This window comes from Furipterus horrens, unplaced genomic scaffold, assembly GCF_987537825.1.
Source record: "Furipterus horrens unplaced genomic scaffold, mFurHor1.1.pri manual_scaffold_4, whole genome shotgun sequence".
Classification (NCBI taxonomy): Eukaryota; Metazoa; Chordata; class Mammalia; order Chiroptera; family Furipteridae; genus Furipterus; species Furipterus horrens.
Genome location: NW_028327174.1, coordinates 60,651,141 through 60,675,383, shown reverse-complemented (window position 1 = coordinate 60,675,383; position 24,243 = coordinate 60,651,141). Strand labels below are relative to the sequence as shown.

The 24,243-nt window shown below is 33.6% G+C and overlaps 1 protein-coding gene across 2 annotated transcripts in view; it reads right to left on the bottom strand.

The window, feature by feature from the left end:
- Nucleotides 1-24,243, bottom strand: part of USP15 (ubiquitin specific peptidase 15) — a 111,154-nt gene that overhangs the window by 15,485 nt on the left and 71,426 nt on the right. For both annotated transcript variants that reach the window (XM_090273544.1, XM_090273545.1), the window contains one exon: nucleotides 23-196. In XM_090273544.1, the coding sequence (XP_090129670.1) occupies nucleotides 23-196 (174 nt within the window). The remainder of the gene's footprint in view (nucleotides 1-22; nucleotides 197-24,243) is intronic.

Genomic DNA, 24,243 nt, shown 5'->3' with positions numbered 1-24,243 from the left:
AATGTGTTTATACTGTACTAACCTTAAAAGCTCTAGGTGTGACGTAGCTAAATTTTCCAGACCACATTTGCTTGATCAATTCAGCATAAGATTTAGCTATTTCACCTCTCATTCCTAAGGGATTGTCAAAATTCAGTTCTTCTTGATACTTATCATTGAGGAAATATTCAGTAAGTGGAGGTGTATTGCTCAAACACTGCAAAGAATAAAATATATTTTCAAGTCAAAGTAACCACACATATTAAACATGTTAAAAATGAAGAGAGAAACAAATGGATTTGCCATAACATACAGAGAAAAATGTAAGTGATGGCCTTTTGCACTAATAAGTAACTGGTCATATAAATACTGAAATGATGCACTCAACTATTCATTTCCCAAATTTCAAACCAATTATTTATAATAAATGATAATGCTAATTACTTCTTGCTGTAAATTCTGCATTAATTTTAACCACAGCAAACTACCTGTTAATTGGGAGGGAAGCTCAGAGTTTTCTTTCCTTCTTTTACTTGATTGGTAGAAATTATGGATTGTCTACTCATCCCAGGCACCTGCAAATTAGCCTGAGTAGGTAAAAACTGAGATAGAGTGCAAGCACGAAATTAACTTAAAAGAGTATTTACTGCTTTCATTGTCAACTCCTTATCACAAAAGAGCAGCCTTTAAAGTTTTCATTTGGTCTACCATTTTTAGATGAAATAGTACAGATTACATGAGCCTAAGAAACTAAACTTTTGTTATGTGAACTCTGGCTAAGTGTGTTCTTACTTCTTCAAGTTCTTCTTCAATATCATAATCCAATTTTCCTTTATGGCAAGATTAAAACTATGAGTAAGTTACTTCTCCAACTCTTTTCCATTTGAATTAAATAATCTAGGATTTAAAATAGATAGCAGAAGTACAGTTTTTCCATAGTATTTTATTTCAAGATGGAATAATTTTAAGTTGATAATACCATATTATATGAACTCACTGTAACTTTATTGATCAGAGGTCTGGAATCATTAAGTAGAATATATTAAGGAATGACACAGACATACAGTCATAGTGGTAACTTATTTTTTGCTGCAGGAAGATATTTGTGTTGGAGTCAGGTGGCAAAGTGCTTTAGGTGAAGCTGGGTGTATGTACAGTAGTAGAAACCCACTCTTATGAGAGCTTGGATTTATAGTAATGGAAATCAGAGGTTTTCAAAGCTTGCTTACCACTAATTTGGATTAAGTTAAATAGTCTTGATAGCTATGAAAGGTTCAGCCTGATGGGTTCATGCTGATAACTGGGATGCTACAAGCTATGACTATATACCATGTACTATTTGGCTAAAACTCGAAAATTAAGCATGTTCAATTTTTTGAAATAAATTATGGTGTTCTATTTTGTGGTTTCAATTATAAATCAATTTATATTTACTCAAGTAACTATAATATTGATTTTGGAATTTTTTTTTTAAAGATTTTATTTATTTTTAGAGAGAGGGGGAGGGAGGGAGAAAGAGAGGAAGAGAAACATCAATGTGTGGTTGCCTCTCACGCACCCCCAACTGGGGACCTGGCCCACAACCCAGGTATGTGCCCTGACTGGACTGGGAATCGAACCAGCGACCTTTTGGTTCACAGGTCAGCACTCAATCCACTGAGCCACACCAGCCAGGGCTTGGAATTTTTTATATAATAAAAATAATACTGTCTAAACTAGATAGTCTAGCCCCTCTACAAGGCAAAAAGAAGTATTGTTTATAATATAATGCAATTTGTCATAAAATTCTCAGGCAATGAAAACAATATGAACAGTTAAAAATACTTGGGGTGGGTTACATAAGGTTTAAAATCATTAACCTACCATTTTCAGCAGAAAAAAAATTTTCTGTGAACAAGCAGATAGTTAGGTTACAATATAGGGGGCAATTAGGGAAAGGATACTTTTCTACATTTCTTCTTAACTCTTTTTAATCTCAACATTTCATAATGTTACACAACTTCTGAGTTTCATTTTCTCTTTTCCTTTTGATTGTCCTCTTAATTATAAACCCAGAACTACAGATAGGGCCAGACAAGAATATACCATTGCTACACAGGGCATAAATGCCATCATTTAGTTGTTTCATCCAGTTTAGTATAAAGAGGATCAACACTAAATAGTCAATGAGGCAAATGGGGGATCAGACAGCATTTCCAATGATTATCAATTTGTTTTTCAAATCCTTATATTTGATCACAGTTCACAGTTATAGTAAGAATATTCCACTACTGTCTATAACACAGTTATACAAAGAACCTAATTTATGGCTTTACCAAACACCTAAAGAACCAAGTTCTTAAGTTTGGTTTTTAATTAAATATTCACATGTATCCGTATTCTACAAAGAGCTTCCAAATATAATTGAAAATATCAGTTTTCTAAAAGAGTCCAGAGGGATCTAAAATTTATATCTAACTATGTTCCTTGCTATAAATCCTTTAATAGCAATTTTAGATTAAAAGCTCAGCTCTTTAGAAGAGTCTATCTTTTGCCCATCTATGTAGCCTCACCCCTTGCCAATTTTTTAAAACTCCATCACAGCCTTTGTTGATTACTTGTGGATCCATGCATTCTCTCTCTCTGTAAGTTTGCAACATCACTTTATCTACATAAAATGTACCTTCTTTGTCTTGCTTTTACTAAACTATCAAGATTCAGGTATCCTGTCTAGGAAGGCTTCCTTGACTTCCTTAAAGCGTTCCCTCCTGTATGCTTCCATATCGCTTAGCACTCACTTTTATTTCATTATTTATTTTATAATATACTGCAGCTTTAATTTTTAGTTTGTCTGTCTTGCCAAATGGACTGAGACCTCCATGAGAGCAGAAATTGTGATATATTTTATATCTCCAGCACTGAGCACCCATGTAACTTGGCACTTAGCACGTATACAAAAAATGTATGCTTGTTAAAAATGTTTTTCCTTTATTTACTAATGTATTTATCCTCCTGTTTTTTGTTTGTTTGTTTTTACGCTTTTCTTTCAATGTTTGGCATAGAGTACTCTAGTGCTAAGCAAGGAAATAAAATATCTGCTTATAATAAATAATACCAACTTTGTTCAAGCCCTTCTACCTGAATACTATATTAAAAGATGAACAACAGCTATTAACCCCCCTTTATTTGACTTTCATCCAATCCACTATCGTCTTTGTAGTGCATCTCTGCTAGGATCTTTAAAAACTCCATGACACAGAGACCAGAGCTTATTTTGACAGTGACACATGCCAGTTTGTAACTGAATATAATTCAATGTTAACAAGCTAAACAACCAAACACAAAGTTTTAATGATAAGTAAATGCCTATCAAGGTATCATAACCAATATATTTTGAGATAAAACTCATATTTAAACCATTAAGTCCTAAATGGCCCCCAAAAGCACAACTACTTGAACATAATATTTTAAGAAACTCACAAGCTACGTTTTCTAAAAATCTGTACAAACACATATATAATTACAGAAATTCAATAGCCAGTTTATTTGTTCTACTAATGCAGAGATAATAACAGTTTAAAAACTAAACTGATGTTAGACTTTTCTTCCTCATCTTGAAAATACCATTCTTTTCTTCTTGAAAATAACACTATTCTGTGGTGGGCACATCGTGCAATATGTAGATCTTGTATCACAGAAATGTACACTTGAGATCAGAATAAAAAAATACTAGTCTAGGAATTATATAAAGACCAGTTAAAATATGAAAAGTTTTCTTATAACTTATGACATAAATGCCAAGGTATAATTGGAATACAGGTAAAACAACTACAATATTTCCATGCCCCGGGTGATATCAGTATTAAATGCCATCACTCTGGTAGCAAAAAGGAGGCAGCTTCTTAAAGTTATTCATGCATCTTTATTTGAAATTTATTCAATTCATTATTCAGTATTTTAATATGAGGCTATCTTAGAAAAACAGCTTTGACAAATGCAAGATTATTGGATATGTGCTCTAGTGCCATTAAATATATTTAAAAAATAATTTTTATTACTTCAATAATAATAATCATAACCAAAGTTTGAAGCATCTCTCTCAAAGATTCTTCTAGTATAAAACATATCACTTTTCTCTCTGGGACAGTTTCCCAAACGATTCCTTTCTTAAGACACACATATATATTAAAATTAACATGAGTCAACACAGGAATTCTCATTTTTAACTTGTGAGATACTTTACAGAGTAATATAATATGGACTAGAAATCACATACAACATGTGTTTGCCTATGTAGATATCTCTTACTCTCAATGCTTCTTAAACTATAAAATAGAATAAAACTCATCCTTTCTTAACATACATGGTTTTTCTTAGCAAAAACAAAATATATACGAATGTATCACAATAACAAAAGAAATTCTATAAACAGTTTTAGTATGCTATTTTTGAGGCTACTTATGAGTTTTGTGACACTACTGGTCACTTGTCATTTTGAACTTCACCTCCATTAATTCATTTGATTTCAACTGCCTGACATTGACAAATGCCAACTAACACTTGAGTATTACAGGGAGAACTGGCCCTTACAATTCATCATGGAAAAAATCCCATCCATATACGAAGTAATGTGCCTGATCATGCAACACATTATCTTGTCACATTTTGTTTATATCATAGATGGGCCTACAGTTGATCCTAAAATTGAGTAGAATTTTGTCAAATACCATGTTAAAAATAAAGCTATAATCAGACTAAAGAAAAAGTCTGTATCAGTAGTTACAATTCTTAATGTAAAGAAGAAAAAGAAAAAAGTTACATTAATAAACAGTAAAATGTACTTTTTAAGCTGAATATTTCTATATTTAAATATTTACGATCCCTATGGAAGTTAATACTAGGCAAAACTGACAAGAACATTTGAAGCTCTAAGGGTTAAAAAACTAAATTTCATATTATATAGTAGACTTTTGGCATTCATTAATTTAGCCTTGGTGATATAATGACTAGTTGCCTAACTAGAAGGTTCAGGAAATAATATGTTATGAAAAGTTGCTGCTTCATAAGGAATGATGGAAGTGGCTGATGTGTGTGCAAGCCAATCCTTTTGTGAGCAGACATGACTGCTAAGTATCTGTTCTTCAAAGTGGCTTTGTAGTTCTCTACTTGTGTTTACACGTGCATTTAAAATAGTTACTCTAAGTAATATGAGTATTCTTGAATGTAAATTTGAATTAGGATCTTAAGACATATTCTTTGATTTAATGTATCCAGATTCAGCCTTAGCATGTACTCCTCCCCTTCTTAGAATGTTCTTCCCTGTAAGATTATTACTTATTCTTTAACACTCATTGCAGCGCCTCTTACAAATGTTACATCTTCCTCAGCACCTCAAAGAAGAACTAATATTCCTTCCTCTGGGCTACCCTATACCTTGAACTCACTTATACTGAACTTATCTTTAAGAGGAGAGTCCATGTCTTATTCTTCTTTGTACTTCAGGATCTAGCACAATGCCTGGCACGTACGTCAATAAAGTGTGTTGAATGAATGAAAACTCGTATGGTAGAAAGATTAGAAGCAGTCTTTACAGAGACTGAGAGTAGAAGGAAAACATTTGACTGAAGAAATCTGAATTGCATCCTGTTATATAACTATAAACTATCTAAAAGTTCTACAAGTCAAAAATAGAAGTCCAAATAGTGCTTGAAGAAGCTTGCCTAATAAGGAAAATAACTATATTGTGAATGCCCCAACAACTGTCATGATATGTGAAGAAAAAATAGTTAGAAATATATTTTATAAAGACTATTTCCCCCAAATCTTCAATCTAGAAGACATAAAAATTCTAAAGACAATTCTTTTAATCAAATGTCTCATCGAGTAGACATTCTGCTATACAGTTCAATGCATATACTTTTAAACACTGTTACCATGAAGAATTTTTTTAAAAAATGCATATACCATACCACTATTTTATAAAGTTTTAATTCTCTATGAGAAACTCTCTAGTTAAAAAATTTTCATCCTTAACCCAACTTCTTAAAGTTAGAATATTATATAAAATATAATTTTCTTTTATTCTTTATTTGGAAAGAATAACTTTCCCCTATATACACATGCATAAATCCTGTTGCTCTTACATTACTTTCAAAAAGTCCTCCTATTAAATATGTTCTCATCAATAAGACTGATGTTTCTAGAGCTTTCTGAAAAAATATAAGTGATCAGAGAGCCTTAATTTTGTATTTCGCTATAAAGTTTTACATAGTTTAAAAAAAAACTGATGAAGTGAAATAAAGTTCTATGTTACCAAATCTCAAGCCGGTAATCAACATGTTTTAGGAAATGAATAATTAGTAGCCATCCCAATAATTTGTAATGAATCTGGAATTTCCCCAGTACCTGGAAAATAGCCAAAGTAATCCCCTTCAAAAAGAGAAAGTTGTCTTTTGTAATGCTGAATATGAACCACTCCCTTTCTGTTCAGGTGCTCCAGAAGCCCAATTTTCAAGTGATCATGTATGCTCACTATTTTAGTAAACCGGTAACTAGAACAGGAAAGAAAACAAACTTAATTTTTGATTAACTAAAGCCTTCGAGTTGCATAACTCATTCTATAACTGATCAAAATGTAATGGCCCTCACGACTTTTTAATAAAAAGTAGCTACACCTTCAACCTAATCATACTAAAAATCAAAACCCATTCTAAAATGAGGGAAACATTGTATGATTTAAAAAATAAAACCTGAAGTAATCCATGATTAAAGTAAACTTAGAATACCCAAAATTACTTTCTGGATTTTAAGATTAGATAAACAAAGAATCTTCATATTTGCCATGTTACTGTGTTTTTTTTTCCATTTGTCATGACAATAGTATAAATATTCTGAAAAGGTACTGTACAACCCTGAAGCACTCTGTTAATATGGGGATACTGGCTCTAGTTCCGTAATTAAATAAATGAGACAGGAAACTGTAATAAACACTTTAACAATGAAGAACTACAAATATAATCCTGCCCCTTCATCAAGTAGAGTTTAAAAATGAGATCTTTTAAAGACATTTGATGGTTTCTTTTGTTACTTTTTTCCCTAGGAAAGGCAAATCTCAATACATTTGAGAGATCAATTCTGAAGTTTCACCATCTACTTTGAGAAAGGAAATACAGCCATAGCTCTATTTTTGCTCTCTTCAAGCTTTCTTAAAGAACATATCTAGGTAAATAAAATATAAGTGACTATAACTTTCCTTTTATTTATTTAGTTAAAAAAATCATTTTAACTATGTTTTCCCCCTCTCCAACTAGTCAGTGAAGAGAGAACTGGAATATACTCTACTTAAAATTCTGGAAATTTACATAAATTAGTTTTAAATGCAGCATTTTTTAACTGAACAGGAATGTTGCAACATTTTAATATATGTCATGAGTCTGGTCAATATGTTTAAGGCATGAATAAAATTAAACTTCATTTAAAGTTCCTGCTGTCACCCCTTCCTTTAAAGTCTATGGAATTTCTTCTTTATACATAACTTGAATTCAATAAAGAATATTATGGAAGCTCTGGAAAGTACGAGAACTAATGGGAAACACTGTGTTGGCTAGCAAAGAAATGCCAGTGCTTTCCCTCCCTCTTCATCCACAGAATTGAGGAAGGAGAAGTATAGGTATGTCAAAAAGTGCCCTGTTACCTGCCATGAGTAAATCATGTAACTAGAGATATCACTGCTAAAAAACTATAATTATGTAAAGACCACTGGTTTTCATTTTAAAAGCTAAATGAAGAAATTGGATAGGAGAACCACTTTCAATATAGATTAAATTTGAAAGCTTCTATGATAATGATTACACCAACAACAATGCTATAAAGTTTCTGGTATGTGTATTTAAATGAGGTTTTAAAACTACTAGACTATAACAGCAATTGTCTAATTTTTTTTTAGTAACAGAGTATTTAATGAGAGATTTTATGTTTAGATATTCACTTAATGGGAAGCTGCTAAAACCAAATGGTTCTAATAACATTAGTAAACATTAGTGTAAGTTAAATTTATTTAAAAAATCTAAAGCTTATGAATTCAATTTAAATGTTTAGCATCTTATCTACTATCCCATTAATAATGCAAAACTGGTTCATAATGAAATAAATGCCGATATCTTTGGCAAGATAGTCAAAGGGTTTAAGAAAAAACAACAGTTCTTTATAATTTTGTGTGTGTTCAGTCTCTTGCACTTAATATTCAGTAAAAAAACATTTGTTAATAAATGATTACTAAGAATCGTGTGATTTGTTGATTTTTTTAGTTCTGCAGACGCATATAGGAAGAAACAGAAAAAGATTTTTAAAAGTTTAACTGATTTATCACATTCTTTAAGAGAAACCACCAAGTCACACAGTTTTCTATTTTTTATTACCCTAGGCCTATATGCAATAAATACTTAAGGTGCATTGAAAAAAAAAATTTAAAGACCATGTATGTGATAGCATTAACCATGATGGTTTCTGATTATTTTCATAATAAAAAAGAACTTTAAATTTATTAAATAATCACTCAACAAATATTTATTAAGAAGACTATTTCAAGAGTCTCCAGAAGTACAGAAATAATGCTCTTAATTTTTTTTTCATATCATTTACCGAAATCATTCAAGAACTATTTGCATAGTTGTGGGGTATGCTCTGCCCAGCTGTGATTAACATGGCGGCCCAATCCAAGTGCTACAGATCAGTTACACTGGTGGAACAACAACTGTAGTAGTTCTTGGACTTTATATATATTAGCAGGTCTCTAACCCTTCAGTATTATAGTGCTACAATTCTTTTTAAAACCACTATGCTCCTTTGGAGTTTAGAAAGCTCCAGAAATATCATAAATCGGGTACCAGTCAAGTTATAAACATCTCTGTTAAATTTTTCTAATGAATTACTTCTCAAGCCATCTATGTGGAAGAACTACTTTTTTAAAAAAATTTCCAAATCATCAAGACTGAGATACTTTAGTAAATACAGTAATAATGCACCACTAGGAAAGTGAAAAAAACAACATACAAAAACAAACAAAAACCCCAAAGCCCCATTTTTAAATTCAATTTAATAGATGTAAAATTACTTTGTCAAACTGTTATAAAAGCTTTGGATCAGTTATCTTAACTTCTGTACTTATTTTATTGCTGACCAGCACTGTCTCATTCATAGACACATTATGAGAAACACTGTTCTAATGTACTCACTATTATCTGAGAGAATATCAAACATTGGGGATATAAAAGAAAATCAAAGACAGCCTCTATTTTCATGATTCTCACTATGTAACAAATATTTGTCAGAATAAAACAAGAAAAGAGTGGGATTGGAGAGGTGTAGGAAAGGCAACTAATGAAGAAGAGACAGCATATCCAAAGAGGCTTGAAACTTAAGGAATTCCAAAAACCTTCAGTTTTGGCTAAAGAGGTAGGTAGGGTTCAGCTTGGATTTTATCCTTTAGGTGATGGGAAATGGGTTTTAAGTAAGGAAGTAACATAATCACATTATCATTTGAAAAACAATGACTCAAAGCAGTCTACTAAATGGATGGGAAGAGGATAAATGATGGAACAAAGAGGTGAGTGCTAGATATATTTCAGTGGTTCATATAGAAGATGTTCAAGTATTCAAATAGTGTACTGACAGGAGAAGAAAAATGGAAGTGATATTTAAGAGGCGGTAGAATGAACAGGACTTGGGCTAGTAAGCCACAGGTTTTTAGCTTGAGTTACTGGGTGGATGGTTGTGCCTACAAGGGAATACAAGAAAAGGATGAGGCCTTGGTGGAAATACGTTCAATCTTGTTGAGTTTGAGTAACTAAGGATAGAGAATTATGATTGAGACAGATTTGTGATTTTTCACTTCTAAGTAGATGTCAACTTCTCAAAGGTAAAGAACCCAGCAAACAGGAGGTCGAAAGTAACCCTATAGATAGCAATTTCTATGGGGTGGTATGACAGTCACAGTGATGATATAACAGCAGTTGACAGTTACATGCTGCTTCCTGTGCACCAAGCACTTTATTTTCATTTAACAGATGAAGAGACTAAGAAGCTTCATATCCCAGATCACACAACTAATTAACGGCAGAAATAGAATTTGAATCCAGACTGTCAGTTTCCAAAATCCATGCTTTTATCTTCTATACAATGCTGCATACATGAAGAGTACTGAATGACAGATGATAAAGAAGCAGACCATCCTTCTCAAGGTCAAAGCTCCTCTTCATTTAAAAGACTTAACTACATACATATGCTGAAAGAAAGACATTGACCAAGTGAGGTTGAAGGTATGGAACAAAGAAGAGATGACTAATGGAAGAAGTCTCAGGGAAGGTAAGAGGCCCCAGGAAGATGACAGGAACACTTTTGGTATAGTAGTCAATAAGTGTAAGAGGAATCCTAAAGTATATCTATCTTATTATCAAGACTTTCCTTATAAACAACTAGTAACATTTTGACAAAAATTTCTTTTGAAAACAGTTACTGAAATCCTTCTCTTGACAAAGTAACGCTCAGAAAGCCCTGGTCAATTACCAAATAATAATAATTTATAATACCTCTAATATATACCAAATCTGTAAACACACACACACACACACACACACACACACACACACACACACACACACACACACATTCATGCATATATGAGGGGGAGGACCCCCCCAAAACCGGAATTTATTTATAAAAAATTGTGTATTTTTACATGTTTAAACTCAGTCACCTTCAAAGAACTCTTTATCTGATGCAATACACCTAGAGACATTCCTTCCACTGTGTAATACAGTTGTTTTTTAAGCATATTTTATTATGTTACAGTAGTCCCAACTTTTTTCCCTTTGCTCCCCTCTGCCCAGTACCCCTATTTCCTCCAGCAATCCTATCCCCCTTAGTTCATGTCCATGGGTCGTGCATATAAGTTCTTTGGCTTCACCCTTTCCTATATTATTCTTAATTTCCCCCTGTCTATTTTGTACCAACCGATTATGCTTCTTCATCCCTGCACCACTTCCCCATTTCTCCCCTTTTCCCCTCCCAGCTGATAACCCTCCAAAATGATCCCCTTACCTATGATTCTGTTCCTATTCTGGTTTGGTTAGTTGGATTTTTAAAAATTTTTTAGATTCAGTTGTTGATAGTTGTGAGTTTGTTGTCACTTTAGTGTTCATAGTTTTGATCTTCTTTTTCTTAAATAAGTCCCTTTAACTTTCAGATAATAATGGCTTGGTAACGATGAACTCCTTTAGCTTTACCTTGTCTGGGAAGCACTTTATCTGCCCTTCCATTCTAAATGATAGCTTTGCAGGACAGAGTAATCTTGGTTGTAGGTCCTTGCTTTTCATCACAGTGAATACTTTTTGCTAGTCCCTTCTTGCCTACAAAGTTTCTTTTGAGAAATCAGCTGATAGTCTTATAGGCACCCCTTTGTAGGTAACTCTCTGCTTTTCTCTTGCTACTTTTAAGATTCTCTCTTTATCTTGAACTTTTGGCATTTTAGTGATGATGTGTCTGGGTGTGGTACTCTTTGGGTCTAACTTGTTTGAGACTCTGTGCTTCCTGGACTTGTATGTCTATTTCCTTCACCAAATTTGGGCAGTTTTCCTTCATTTTTTTCACATAAGCTTTCAATTTCTTGCTCTTCCCCTTCTCCTTCCGGCAACCCTATGATTCAGCTGTTGGCACGTTTAAAGTGGTCCCAGAGGTCCCTAAGCCTCTCCTTATTTTTTTCAATTCTTGTTTCCTCATTCTGAAATGGTTGACTGTCTTTTTCTTCCTTATGTTCCAAATCCCTTCACCATTGGTTTTATGTGGATTTCCCTTCGTTTCATTTAGCATAGCCTTCACTTCTTCCCTTATATATTGCCATACTCAAGCATTACTGTCAAGCCTGTGAGCATCTTTATCACCAGCGTTTTGAACTTTGCATCTGTTAGGTTGGCTATCTCCTCATCACTTAGCTCTCCCACTGGAACCTTGATCCCTTCCCTCTTTTGGGTCATATTTCTCTGTCTCCTCACGTTGACAGGCTCCTGTGTTTGACTCTGTGTCTTAGGTAGAGCGGTCGCACCTGTTATGTGGTAAGGGGCGGAGTCTTAGGTATTTGTCAGTACCGGCAACCTGTTTCACCATGTTGTGGTGCTGTATGTGGGGGAGGGGTCTGAGAGGGAACAATGCCGCTTGCTCAGCACTTGCCCCCTTTGCAGGCACTTCTCCTACTTCCGTATGGGACTGGCGCCTCTCTAGCTTTTGCCCTGGCCGTTGTTACCAGACTGGGAGCGCCTGCAGACCTTCTAGGACCGTGGGGGCCCTTTAAACAAGCGGACTCTGCTCAGAGATTGGCAGTTTCTGCCTCTGCCCCAGCCCCCATTGGTTTGCACAGTCAGAAACTATGAGGCTTTATCATCCTGGCGCTAGAACCGTGAGCTGCACGGTCTGGTCTGGTGCTGGGAGCACTCGCTCCCCAGTTGTCCCTCCCAACTTTTTAAAACGTGTGACTGGGATTTCCGCCTGCCTGCCACTGCCACCACCCCTTGTCTTCTCTGCCCTGGCTCTGCCCCTCCTACCTTTGAGTATTTCTTTTTTTATTCTTTTGTTTGTTGGACTTCCACGCAGCTTGATTTTCTGGAACTTCTGGTTCTCTCTAGTTTTGAGGTAGTTGTATTCCTTCTTAGTTGTGGAGGGAGATGCAGCGTGTCTGTATAGGCCTCCATCTTGGCCAGAAGTCTCTACAATTCTCTCAAAACAGTTTTTGAACTTGTCGATTTTGATGCCTTTTAGTGCTTCTGTTTTTTTGTTTCACCGCTATCACAACAGCAAACTGTTTTCCTTTGAGGACTTGTTTTAATCCAGGGAAACAAAATAAAGTCACTTGAAGTGAGATTGGGTGAATGGGAAGAGTAGGGCATGGGTGTCATGCTATTTTTGATCAAAAACTGCTGAACACTAAGTGCTGTATGGGCAGGTGTGCTCATAAATCACCCATAATGAAATGGGCAAATGAACTGAGTCTTCAAAAAAAAAAAAAAAAAAAAACCACTGAAGCTGAATGCGGCCTCTCACAACGCCACCTGGTACACTGATACAGATGGGTTCCTAGAACACCCACCTAGCAGGGGCGGCCTGTACCACAAGGGGCCTGCTCTCCAAAGATAATTCTTGTTTTGGCGGGTCCCTTTATACACATAATGAAGATATGTGTGTATGCATATTAGTGTGTTGTGTGTCAATGATTCAGTTTATATTCAAAGCAAAACCTCTCTAAATGAACCATTCAAATTCAAATAAACATCACCTTTGATGTAACTACTTTAGGAGGCTATAGTTTGCTCCTTTGATAGTCATGGCTTAAGATATTTTAGGTACTTCTCTTTTTAGAGTTGGCATATTTTTGAAAAAGCATCAATATCTAGCACACAGGAGTTGACAATATGTGTTCATTGAGTGTACGAACACTGTTTTGCTATGGTAAAACAGATTTCTGTGGTGGAAAGTTATGTTATAATTGTACATTAATTCATTGCTCTTTTTATTATGAGTACATAAACACAACATTAAGTCATAATGAATAATGTACTCTAGTGAATGAAATTGAGACCCAACTCAAATTTCACCTCCTTGGTGAAGCCTTACTTATTTCCCAATGGCTTTCTTTTTGTTTCTATAATATTTGGCTGATCATGAGTATTACCATATTTAGTTATATGTCCATCTCATTCACTACACCATGAACTTCTAGAAGATAGGCACTGTCTTTTTCAACTCTGTAACAATAATGTTTAGAACAATACTTGACACATAGTAGACACTCAATGAACGTTGGGTTAGCTAAATAAATTAGCCTAATAAAAACAAGGAAACTGATTTAGTTACTCTTTCTCTAACCTGAGATAAACCCACTTATTTTTTTGTATGAACTCAGTCATCTACTTTATGCACCATGTGGCTGAACATTGCTAGAGAAAATCTCACGTGAACAAATTTATATCACTCTAAATTTATCTCCAACTTCAGATGAGATTGCAATATTGCCAAGAAATTTACTCTTTCATTTTTAGCTCATGATCTCGTCTCATATTTTCAGAATAATGGAAGTCATCACAAAAATCTAGAAATTGGCATCCATAATTTCTTTCTTTCCTGTTGCAACAGTAGTATCTTTCCTACATTCAAATGTATTTGTAAGGCTAGTCCTCGGACCTCTTTTTTATAGGTGTCCTCATTTAGATGCAGTATCTTCTCTGATTTTAAATACAACCTACAACAGCCACAATTCTATTTCCAATCTAGGCCCTGGTCTGTATTTTATACTAGAATATACATCTGTCCATCACATATTTGTGTGATGTTTCGTGGGCGTATCGAACTGTATAGGCATAAAATTAACTCATAATCTCACCACCACAAATCTACTGCTCCAATTGTGTCCCTGCCACTCTGATTTTATTAAACGATTATAATTATGATGTACAAGTCAGAAACTAGAGACACACTTGTGATGTCCTTCATTTTTCATTAATTTGACTGCCTTCTATATTCCAGACACTGTTCTAGTTAATGGGGCTATAGCAATGACTAAAACAATGCCCCTGAGCTCATGGAGCATGTGTATGCATTGGAAATAGGGGGTGGCAAATACACAAAACCCCAAACAGATATGAGGGTGACCCGCCCCAAAACCAGAATTATCTTAGGAGGCAGGCCCCTCGAAGTACAGGCTTCCTCTGCTATCAGTGTACCAGATGGCATTGTTGTGAGAGGCTGTGTTTGGCTTCAGTGGATTTTTCTTTTTTTTAAGACTCAACGCATTTGCCCATTTCATGATGAGTGATTTACAAGCACACCTGCCTGCACAGGGCTTAGTGTTCAGCAGTTTTTGACCAAAAATGACACGAACCCCATGCGGCATATCAAAATCAACAAGTTCGAAAACTGTTTTGAGCAGTGGATATAATGTCTTGATTGGGTGTATTGCATCAAATGGAGAGTACTTTGAAGGTGACTGAATTTTAAACATGTAAAAATAAATACACAAATTTTAATAATAAATTCCAGGTATTTCTAGCTTCCCCTCGTACAGGTCATGATTGATGTATGTAATGTAGGCTGGGCAGTTACTACTGTATATAGAGTGAGTGGGGAAAGGATCTGACTGATAATAGAAATCTAAAGGAAGTGAAAGTGCAAGAATATAAATATTTGGAGAAAAACTTTCCAAGTATAGGAAATTTAAAGTTGAGAGAACCTGAGTCAGAAACATACTTGGCAAGAGGGCTAGTGAGAATGCAGAAAAGAGAACAGAGAAAAAAGTGGTAGGAAATAAGATAACAGGTATTGGATCATATAAAGCCTTATATTCCCTTTTAAGGACTTTAGCTTTTGTTGAGTGAAATAAAAGGCATTTAGTGTTATAGACAAAGAGTAACAGGAAATGCCTTTGGTTTGAAAAGAACAGCTCTGGCTACTCTTTTGAAGACAGATCATAGGGGTTAGGGATATAAACAGAGAAATGAGCCAGGAGACAAGTGCAATAATCCAGATGAGATGATGATAGCCTTGAATCTTCAATGCTTTTGTCATACAGTAGTCCCTCTCTATATTGTGGTTCACTTATTGTGGCCTCACTGTATCACGGGATTTTAAAAAATATTATATTTAATTATTTATCGCGCATTTTTCGCTCTATAGAGGGATTTTGCAGTACTGTATACGTATGTTGTTAAAGTTAAGTAGGTTTAAGAGTATAGAATAAATGTAAGGTTCCTACTTCATGGGGGGGGGGGTGTCTAGAATGTAATACCCGTGATAAGTGAGGGAATACTGTACATTAAAATCCAAATTCCTCCTATATGATCTGGCTTTTGCTTGCTTCTTCAAAACACCACTCCCCTTCAAATATTCCAACTACTATACCTTTTGGTTTCTCAAACCTGCCCATTATTGGGGTCTTTGCACATGTTGTTTATCTAGCATTACCTCTCCCCTGCCTAACTCACACCTATTATTTGGTCATAGCTTAAATGTTACTTCTGGAGACTATGACTCCCAATATAAATTAGGTGCTCTCTAAGTTCTTGTTATTTATTCACAGCACTCCATTTTTCCCCCCATCATATTTATCATAATTCATGATTTATTTAATGTCTAATTTCCCCTACTAAGTCCATGGAAACAGATGTTTTGTTCACCACGTAGTTAGTGCTTATCAGAGTGAAAGGCGCTTAGTAAGCCCTCAATAAATATTTGTTGTGTAAATGAATGGATACTTCACGTAAGACTAACTGGAAAAAAAAAAATTACCCAACTCAATCACCTACAATATTCTGAAGATAATGCTCTGAAAAACTTCACGTTTTTAAATATAACTTCATCATCAAAGGAAGAGAAATATCCATCAGTGATATTCAGAAGGATGAAAGCAATTCTAAAAGTTCTTGAATTGTTTAATACTCTTTCCATCAAGTGGGTATGTATATAACCTCCTAGGTAAATTGTTCTGAATTATACAACAGTAACACTACTTTTATAGAAGCATCTTGTGTTATGGGGGCCATGTATTTGGCACAAACTTAAAAATATTTTTAATGTTCACACACAATGTTTTGGAACTTAATCCCACTAAACTGTACACTTAAAAATGCTTAAAAGAGTAAATTTTGTTATGCACATTAGACCAAAATAAAATATTTTAAAGTATTTCTATAAGTTGATTAGTAAAATTTTGAAGATAAATTATCTTAGAATATTCTGAGTAACAACCCATTTTTAACTCATTTATTATCTTAGTGAGTAACAAGTCACTTAAACTTCACTTGCCTCAATTTCATTATGAGTAAAATAAAGATATCTTATGCCCTGACTCAAACACCTCTGTGTAGAGAAATTAAGAAACAATGATATAAAAACAACCTACACTATGAAAAGAAGGGTATTGCTATTATCAGAGCCTGCAGGTTTGTTATTGGGCTGTTAACATTTTAATGAGTTCATGAGAATTAATTATTTATTTTAAACATTATTATTAATCAAAGCAATGGTTTTCAGTAACCCACTCACTGACCCCTCCTTCTGCCCGGTATAGTTTACAAATCATTGTAAAGAGGTAACTGGTAATACTGAGCAATGGATTTCCATACATACAGCACTAAAAGAATAATGAACTAATCATTCATTATTGGCAAAGTGACAATACTAATGAAGATAATCATAGGCAATAAGCATCACCATAAACTATTTCTACTCACAAACTGAAATATAAAGATGATCTTTAAGATAAATGACATTAAAAAAATCTAACAGATGAGGGATTTTTAGTAATAAATATAGCATAGTTTCGATTGACTGGAATTTAAATGTATACATTAAAACAAATATGTAAAAGACATCAAAACAAGCTCTTAATGGGGATTTAGCATGGTTTCCTTTTTTTTAAAGGCTCTATAAGTCCAATATCCAATCTTTTCTAGTGCCACCATTCAATACCAATTTATAACTTAGAATATAAGCCTGACACACTTTAGAAAGGTTCAATCATAAAATGTTAATGATGTTAGCATATATTTTAATAAAGGAGGAAAATACATCTTAGAAAATATTTTGACATGAAAGAAAACAAACTGTATTGATTTTTAGGTAATAAAAGTAAATCCAGACCACTTTTTCTTTCCCTTTGGTTTTTCGAAGGAGGGCATATTTGATTACAATAACTGAACCTTCTCATGTTTTCCTTTCAATTACAATTAAAAATCATTCGAACAATTATAAAAGTTAACAGAAAATAATGCAGTCTAATGATTTCAATAACTGTCATAAGATGTGATCACTGTGAGTAATCCTAATGAGTATATCGTATATTTATATTAAATTGGTGTTGGTCTTTTATAGCCAGAGTATGTAAAACAATTCTGTATTTGAACCATATATACTTATTTACAACTCCTTCAAATAACCCCTCTATTTCCCTGTATTCTATACTCATGTCATTTCCTATTATATAATTAGGGAGAGACAAAATATTTGAAAGTCATTATTACCAGAAAAAGAAGCATTAATCCTAGAGAAATTTGTATATTAATTCAGAACAATGTGAAGAGCTGACAAATAAGATTGTTCCCCCCTGTATCTGAGGTTAAGAAAGGCATGTTTTCATGACCAAAAAAAAAAAAAAAAATCATTATTAACCAAATTATACAGGCACAAGGCATTCTTTGAGACACAATTTCTCCCCCAGTTATAAAAATAAATCCTTAAAGAGCTATGGTATATTTACTCTTCCCCAAAATAATCTGCCTGAGAATTCAGATTCTCTTTTATCACTCCTATGTCTTTTAAATTGGATACTCCTCCCTTACCCTAGTTTAAACAATGGTTAAAGTAAAAACATTGGTATTTGTGTTGAGAAAGTGAATGCTTCTAATACAAGTTAAGTCATTTCCATGCCTTTACTTTTATCAAAATGGAAAGAAGACCTGATCAAGTTGTCATTTTATACAGATTTAACATATTTTTGATGATAGTATGTAATATAATTTTTGGCACATCATATGGAAGGAACTCAAATAATTGAGTTTACTTTCTGGGAGTAGATAAAAATCTGCCTTTGGATGAAATATTTGAATTTTTAGTCGGCTACATTCTCAGTTTTATCAGAAGAAGCAATTTTCTTCAAGATCCTAAGTATGTTTTAAAATTCGTATGTCTCAGGGCTTAAATGTTCCTTTTTATGATGGAAACTATACTCATTTATTTAACTACAAGTTTGGTTAATTTGAATAAAATTAGAAAAGCTTCATGTTAAACTGGAATTCTAAGAATTTGTTCCAACAAATGCAGAAAGAATGTCTTAAGGTGAGAGTAGAAAAGCATTACATTTAATCATATACAAAGCTATGCCGTACTGGAACATAGAAATAATAGCTTTAGTAATGATTTTTCTCACTATTATATACTATAATGAGAATCTAGTTTCCTAAATAAATGTTATTTCTGTATAATATTACTCATTCTATTTAAGTCTTCACAAAAAACTTTAAACTTTCTATTTAACATTCTTCTAAATTTACTGAATACATTTTTTTCTAACCCAACAGATCAGAGAAAAAAAGTGACTTTAAAAATGCTTGGAATTACACCTGACTTTACATTGTTTGACAGGAATAATGGGCAGGTCCTTGACTACAATCATTTTTTTAAATGACTTCCTAGAGTCTATTTAAGAAGCCATATTACTTTCAAGTAAAAAGTTTGAAAACAACAATCTTATGCCTTGCTACTTTCCAGCAGAAAAGACCATATCATTCCCCTGCTTCAAATCCATCTGAAGAGTTGCTTCTTCCAGGAAGCCAATCATAAGCCTTCTAGGCCTTGACCATGAAAGACAAAGTTGGAGCGCTCCTGAATCTCCTCAACTAGTGCTAATTAGGATTACCTCCAATTAAAAAGAAATAGACATTTTCTCATGGAGTAATACATTTAGGGCACTAGAAAACTATTTTGTTAACTGTACCACAGGGACACGGTGGTGTACACCTGCAATCGTAACTACTCAGGAAGTGGAGAGCAAGGAAAACCTGCACTCAAGAATTCTGAGTTCCTTGTCGACTGAACATTCATACATAGTTCATTGTTATTACATCTCTTGCCTATCGGTTTGCCTCGGGAGAACTAAACACAGTTCAGAAAATTTATCATCTGAAAAATATCATTGTTGAATAATACAAAGTGAAAAAGAATTAAAAGTACATTCAATTTTCCTTCATTCACTAAGTCCAGCCCAAGTGGAATAAGACCTGTAGGAAAGACAAATATAGATAGGGGCTATGGAACTGAGAATTTTTCCAGTCACTCTGCTTAACTCCTTAAGTTTAAAAACAGATGAAATAATAAAAACCTAATACATATGATGTACCAGTCACTATCCTAGGACCTTTATATTCATCAATTCATTTAATACCCACCCGTAACTCTTAAGGTACAGGTATTATTATTTTCCTCATAAGAACAGTGAGCTGTAAAAAGAACTTGTATAGGATAACACAGCTAATAAGTAGGAGAGACGTATTTAATCAGGGCAGTATAATTCTATAGTCCATGCTCCTAACCTATATTATTAATTTTTGATGTATTCTTTTCTTTTTTTCTAGCCAGAATATGGTTTTTAATCTATTCTTTAGAGACTTGAGACCCCATTAGAATGCTTCTTATGCCATTAAGTAAAGTAACAGGGTCTCTGGGAACTTCATCCAACCAAAGCAATTTCACTACTTCTGTTTAAATATAGATGATACAACTAAGACTTTTCACAGTAATAATTAAAAATTTTTCATGCTATAAAGCAAAAAGATTGAACATTACAATATCTAGATTCTAATCTTCATAAGGTCAGATCAATTGTCCAAAAGTATCTCACATTTCTGACATTAAATAAATATTAATAATAAATTGAAACTATGTGACAGTACTATACTCATTAGAAAAAATACAAATATCATTAAATCAGAGAAAATCTTAAACATCATATAGTTAAGTTGAATAATAATAATACCATTGAAACACTTAGATTGGTGTTTAGTTTTTAATCATGAATGATCAAAAGATGTCATTACTGTACTTCAAGGCTTAAGCATAACCTGTTGTGTCATACCAAAAAAAAAGTTTTTTTTTTTCACACTCATGAATTTTTAGATATACCAATAATGCCTGATGTACTAAAATGCCCACTTATGTTTTTAGGATTACTAAATTAATATAATAAATTACATTAAAATTTAAATTATCAGTATGTTATTTTGTAATATTTTCGGAAGTTCATGAATTTGTCTTCTATTTTATAGAAGTTATAAAGAAATTTGCAAAAAAACCTCTCTATTGGTTATCTTTTATCATTTTCATCTATGGACTTAAGAACTTACATGTGTATTTACAAAACATAGAAAAAGGCTATTATCACCATTTTGTGTTCCCTTTTATTGTGACTTTTGAGGTGGAGAGCTCACATGTAAATCAATTAAAAATCACAGGAACCTGGCTGGTATAGCTCAGTGGATTGAGCGTTGGCCTGTGAACCAAGTGTCGCCGGTTCAATTCCCAGTCAGGGCACATGACTCGGTTGCACATCAGGTCCCCAGTTGGGGGCGCGAGTGAGAGGCAACCACACAGTAATGTTTCTCTCCCTCTATTTCTCCTTTCCCCTCTGAAATTAAATAAACAAATAAATAAATAATTTAAAAAAAAAATCACAGGAGATTTAAGAAAATAAAACTGAAGTACTAGTTTTTCTAATTCTGGATTTGGATTAAAAGTCAAAAGTAGCAAAAATAAAAACTCATATTTTCTCTTCTCCAATTGCTTTGAAGAGTTTTATTTTAGAGAAATAAAATTTCCAACCAAAAACCAGAGATAAAATATATCCATTGCTTAAAATACTTTATTGAAATTTCATCAAAAATATTTTTTACTTTAAGATTATTGCTAGAAAATAATAAACTATCACCTTAACAAACCTCACCTGTATAGGTATCTCTCAGCTGAAATAGTACATGTTAAGGTGAAATATATTAAGAGGGGTCAGCATTACATCTACCAATTTATTGATATAAAATTGCTGTGAACAGTAGCAAAAACTAACAAAATGAAGTTTCTGATTCCTTTAAATATATACAAGAGGCCCTGGATGGGTAGCTCAGCTGGTTAGAGCATAATCCCAGTATGACAAAACTATGGGTTTGAGCTGCAGTCAGGGTACATACGATGCAACCAATGAATGCATAAGTAAGTAGAACGACAAATTGATTTTTTTCTCTATCCCCTTTACTCTTTCTCTCTAAAATCAATAATAATAAAAAAAATTAAAAGGAAGTTAAAACAACTATGGGACATTTACACAATGGAATTCTACTCTGCCATAAAAAAGAAGAAAATTTTACCCTTTGCGACAGTATGGATGGACCTGGAGAACATGCTAAGTGAAATAAGCCAGTCAGAGAAAGACAGATACCATATGATTTCACTTGTATGTGGAATCTAATGAACAAACTGAACTAACAAACAAAACAGAGGCAGACTCGTAGATGGAGAGCAGGTGACAGCTAGTGGTGGTGGGGGGAGGTTAGGGAGTGGAGAGATTGAGCAAGAAGGAAAAAGGACTCACAGACATGGACAAGTGTGGTGGTTGCGGGGGTGTAGGGTATTAAGGGGACTAAATAGCAATAAAAAAATAAAGATTTAATTTTTTTAAAAAAGGTAAAAAATAGTTAAATGCCAAACCTAGCTCAATAGAGCTGATTAGAAGATTTAATTTTAAATTATTTAATACTATTTATTTATTTATTTAGAGGGGAAGGGAGGGAGAAAAAGAGGGAGAGAACCATCATGTGAGAAACATCAATCGGTCGCCTCTCACACGCATCCAGACTGAGGACTTAACATACAACCCAGGCATGCGCCCCAACGGGTAATCAAACCATTAACCTTTGGCTCTGTGGGACGACATCCAACCAATTGATCCATCCACTTAGGGCAAATATTTAATTTTAATAATCATTTTTGAGACATTGCAGTTAACCATATGGAGACAAACAGTAATATAGACTACATGAAAGCACAGGAAAGTAGAACGCAATATTGCCTTAGAAGGAATGCAAGCTACAGCCTCCCATGAAAGATTAGCATGAATGCTCTTGATTTCCTTTGAAACACTCAAATATTTATTGCCTATGCTGTTAAAAGATTTTCTTAATTCTTATGAAAAAGCACCAACATTGATTTTCTATACTAGAACATCAAAAAAAAAAAAAAAAAAAAAAAAAAAAAAAAAGGAAGAAAAAAAGCTACATCAAGTCTCTAGAACCAAAGTAACTTTGACCGTTTATATAAAACATTTTCCAGAGATGGTACTAAAGATGATTTTCAGTGATCAGGCTACTCAAGAGTAGTCCAAATACATACAAACAAAACTACAACTTGCCTGCTCCATCCCCATCCCTGAAGGCTCAACACCAATGCACTTTATTTTGTTATCTAAGTATAAGTATAATAATGCTTTGGCTTGCTCTTCTCAGCTAAGTTCTCTTTCTCCTCATCCAGAAAGATAAAAATAAAAGTTTAATTGTTTATTTAATTAGTGCTAGGATCCCAGAAAAGTTTTGAATAAAATAATTCATATTAAAGTATAAACAATATTACTCATCAAAGAAGGTTTAAAGAAAGAAAGAATTTATTAATCTACACAGTACCTACTGAACAGACAGGCTCTTTCCTGAGTGGCTCAAGTCTAAACCAAGAAATCAGAAAATAACCAATTATGACCCTTTGTGCATTGCTAAACGATTGCTCACTCTTGCTCTACAGAGTTATGACAGTTTAATTCTAATTTCCCAAGAATGCTAAAAGACAATGGTTAAATTAGGGAACAACTGGATTAACAACAATGTACAAAAGGATTTATTTAGAATTTCTGATGGTGAACAGTCCTAAACTTTTCTGAGATAGTTAAAAAGATATGTAATAATGTCCTTATTAATCCATACTCTGCATTTAATCTTTGTCTTTGGAGGCTGCCTCCTAGGCATAAGAGAGTCAGTATTAAATGTGAATAGAGAACAGGAAAAATGGCAGATTTAGAAATAAAAATCCAGGAAAAAAAAAACTTAACCAGAAAAAAACTTAAATATCAAAAACAGTATACGATTATTCTGGGCTTTTGAAAAAGAATTTTATTTGTGAAACAGGTAGTAGTAAATAACCAGCTCCAATTTTATACATAGTGACAGTGATGTTAAAATATATATGGGTCTTGTTACTTCAAAATCCATCAAAGACATAAATATTTAATAAGAGGGCATAGACAGCAGAAAGAAAAGGGAAGCTCCATGGAGAGACAAAAGGAAAAAAGGCCAGTGATCTCTTATATCCCCAAATTAAAGATCTTTAAGACAAAGTGATGTGTTAAAATATGTATATAAAAGGAGGTTCATAAAATTTTCTCCTTTTCAAAACTGTAACTTCACATTATAATTAAAAAATATTTAAAGTTAATTTTATTTAGAGTTAGAGGATTGGTGACCATAAAATATTTATTCTCCAACATTCCCACCAATGTCCAGAAAAACCTAAGACTTCTATGACTATGCAGAGATCTCATTAGCTTTCTTTTCTTCTCAGATAGCCTAGGTTTTCTGTTTGGAATTATATTTTTGCATGAGGTGACATTTAATCTTCTACTATGTAGTAATCATATGCCACCTAGTTGAGGAACATGAT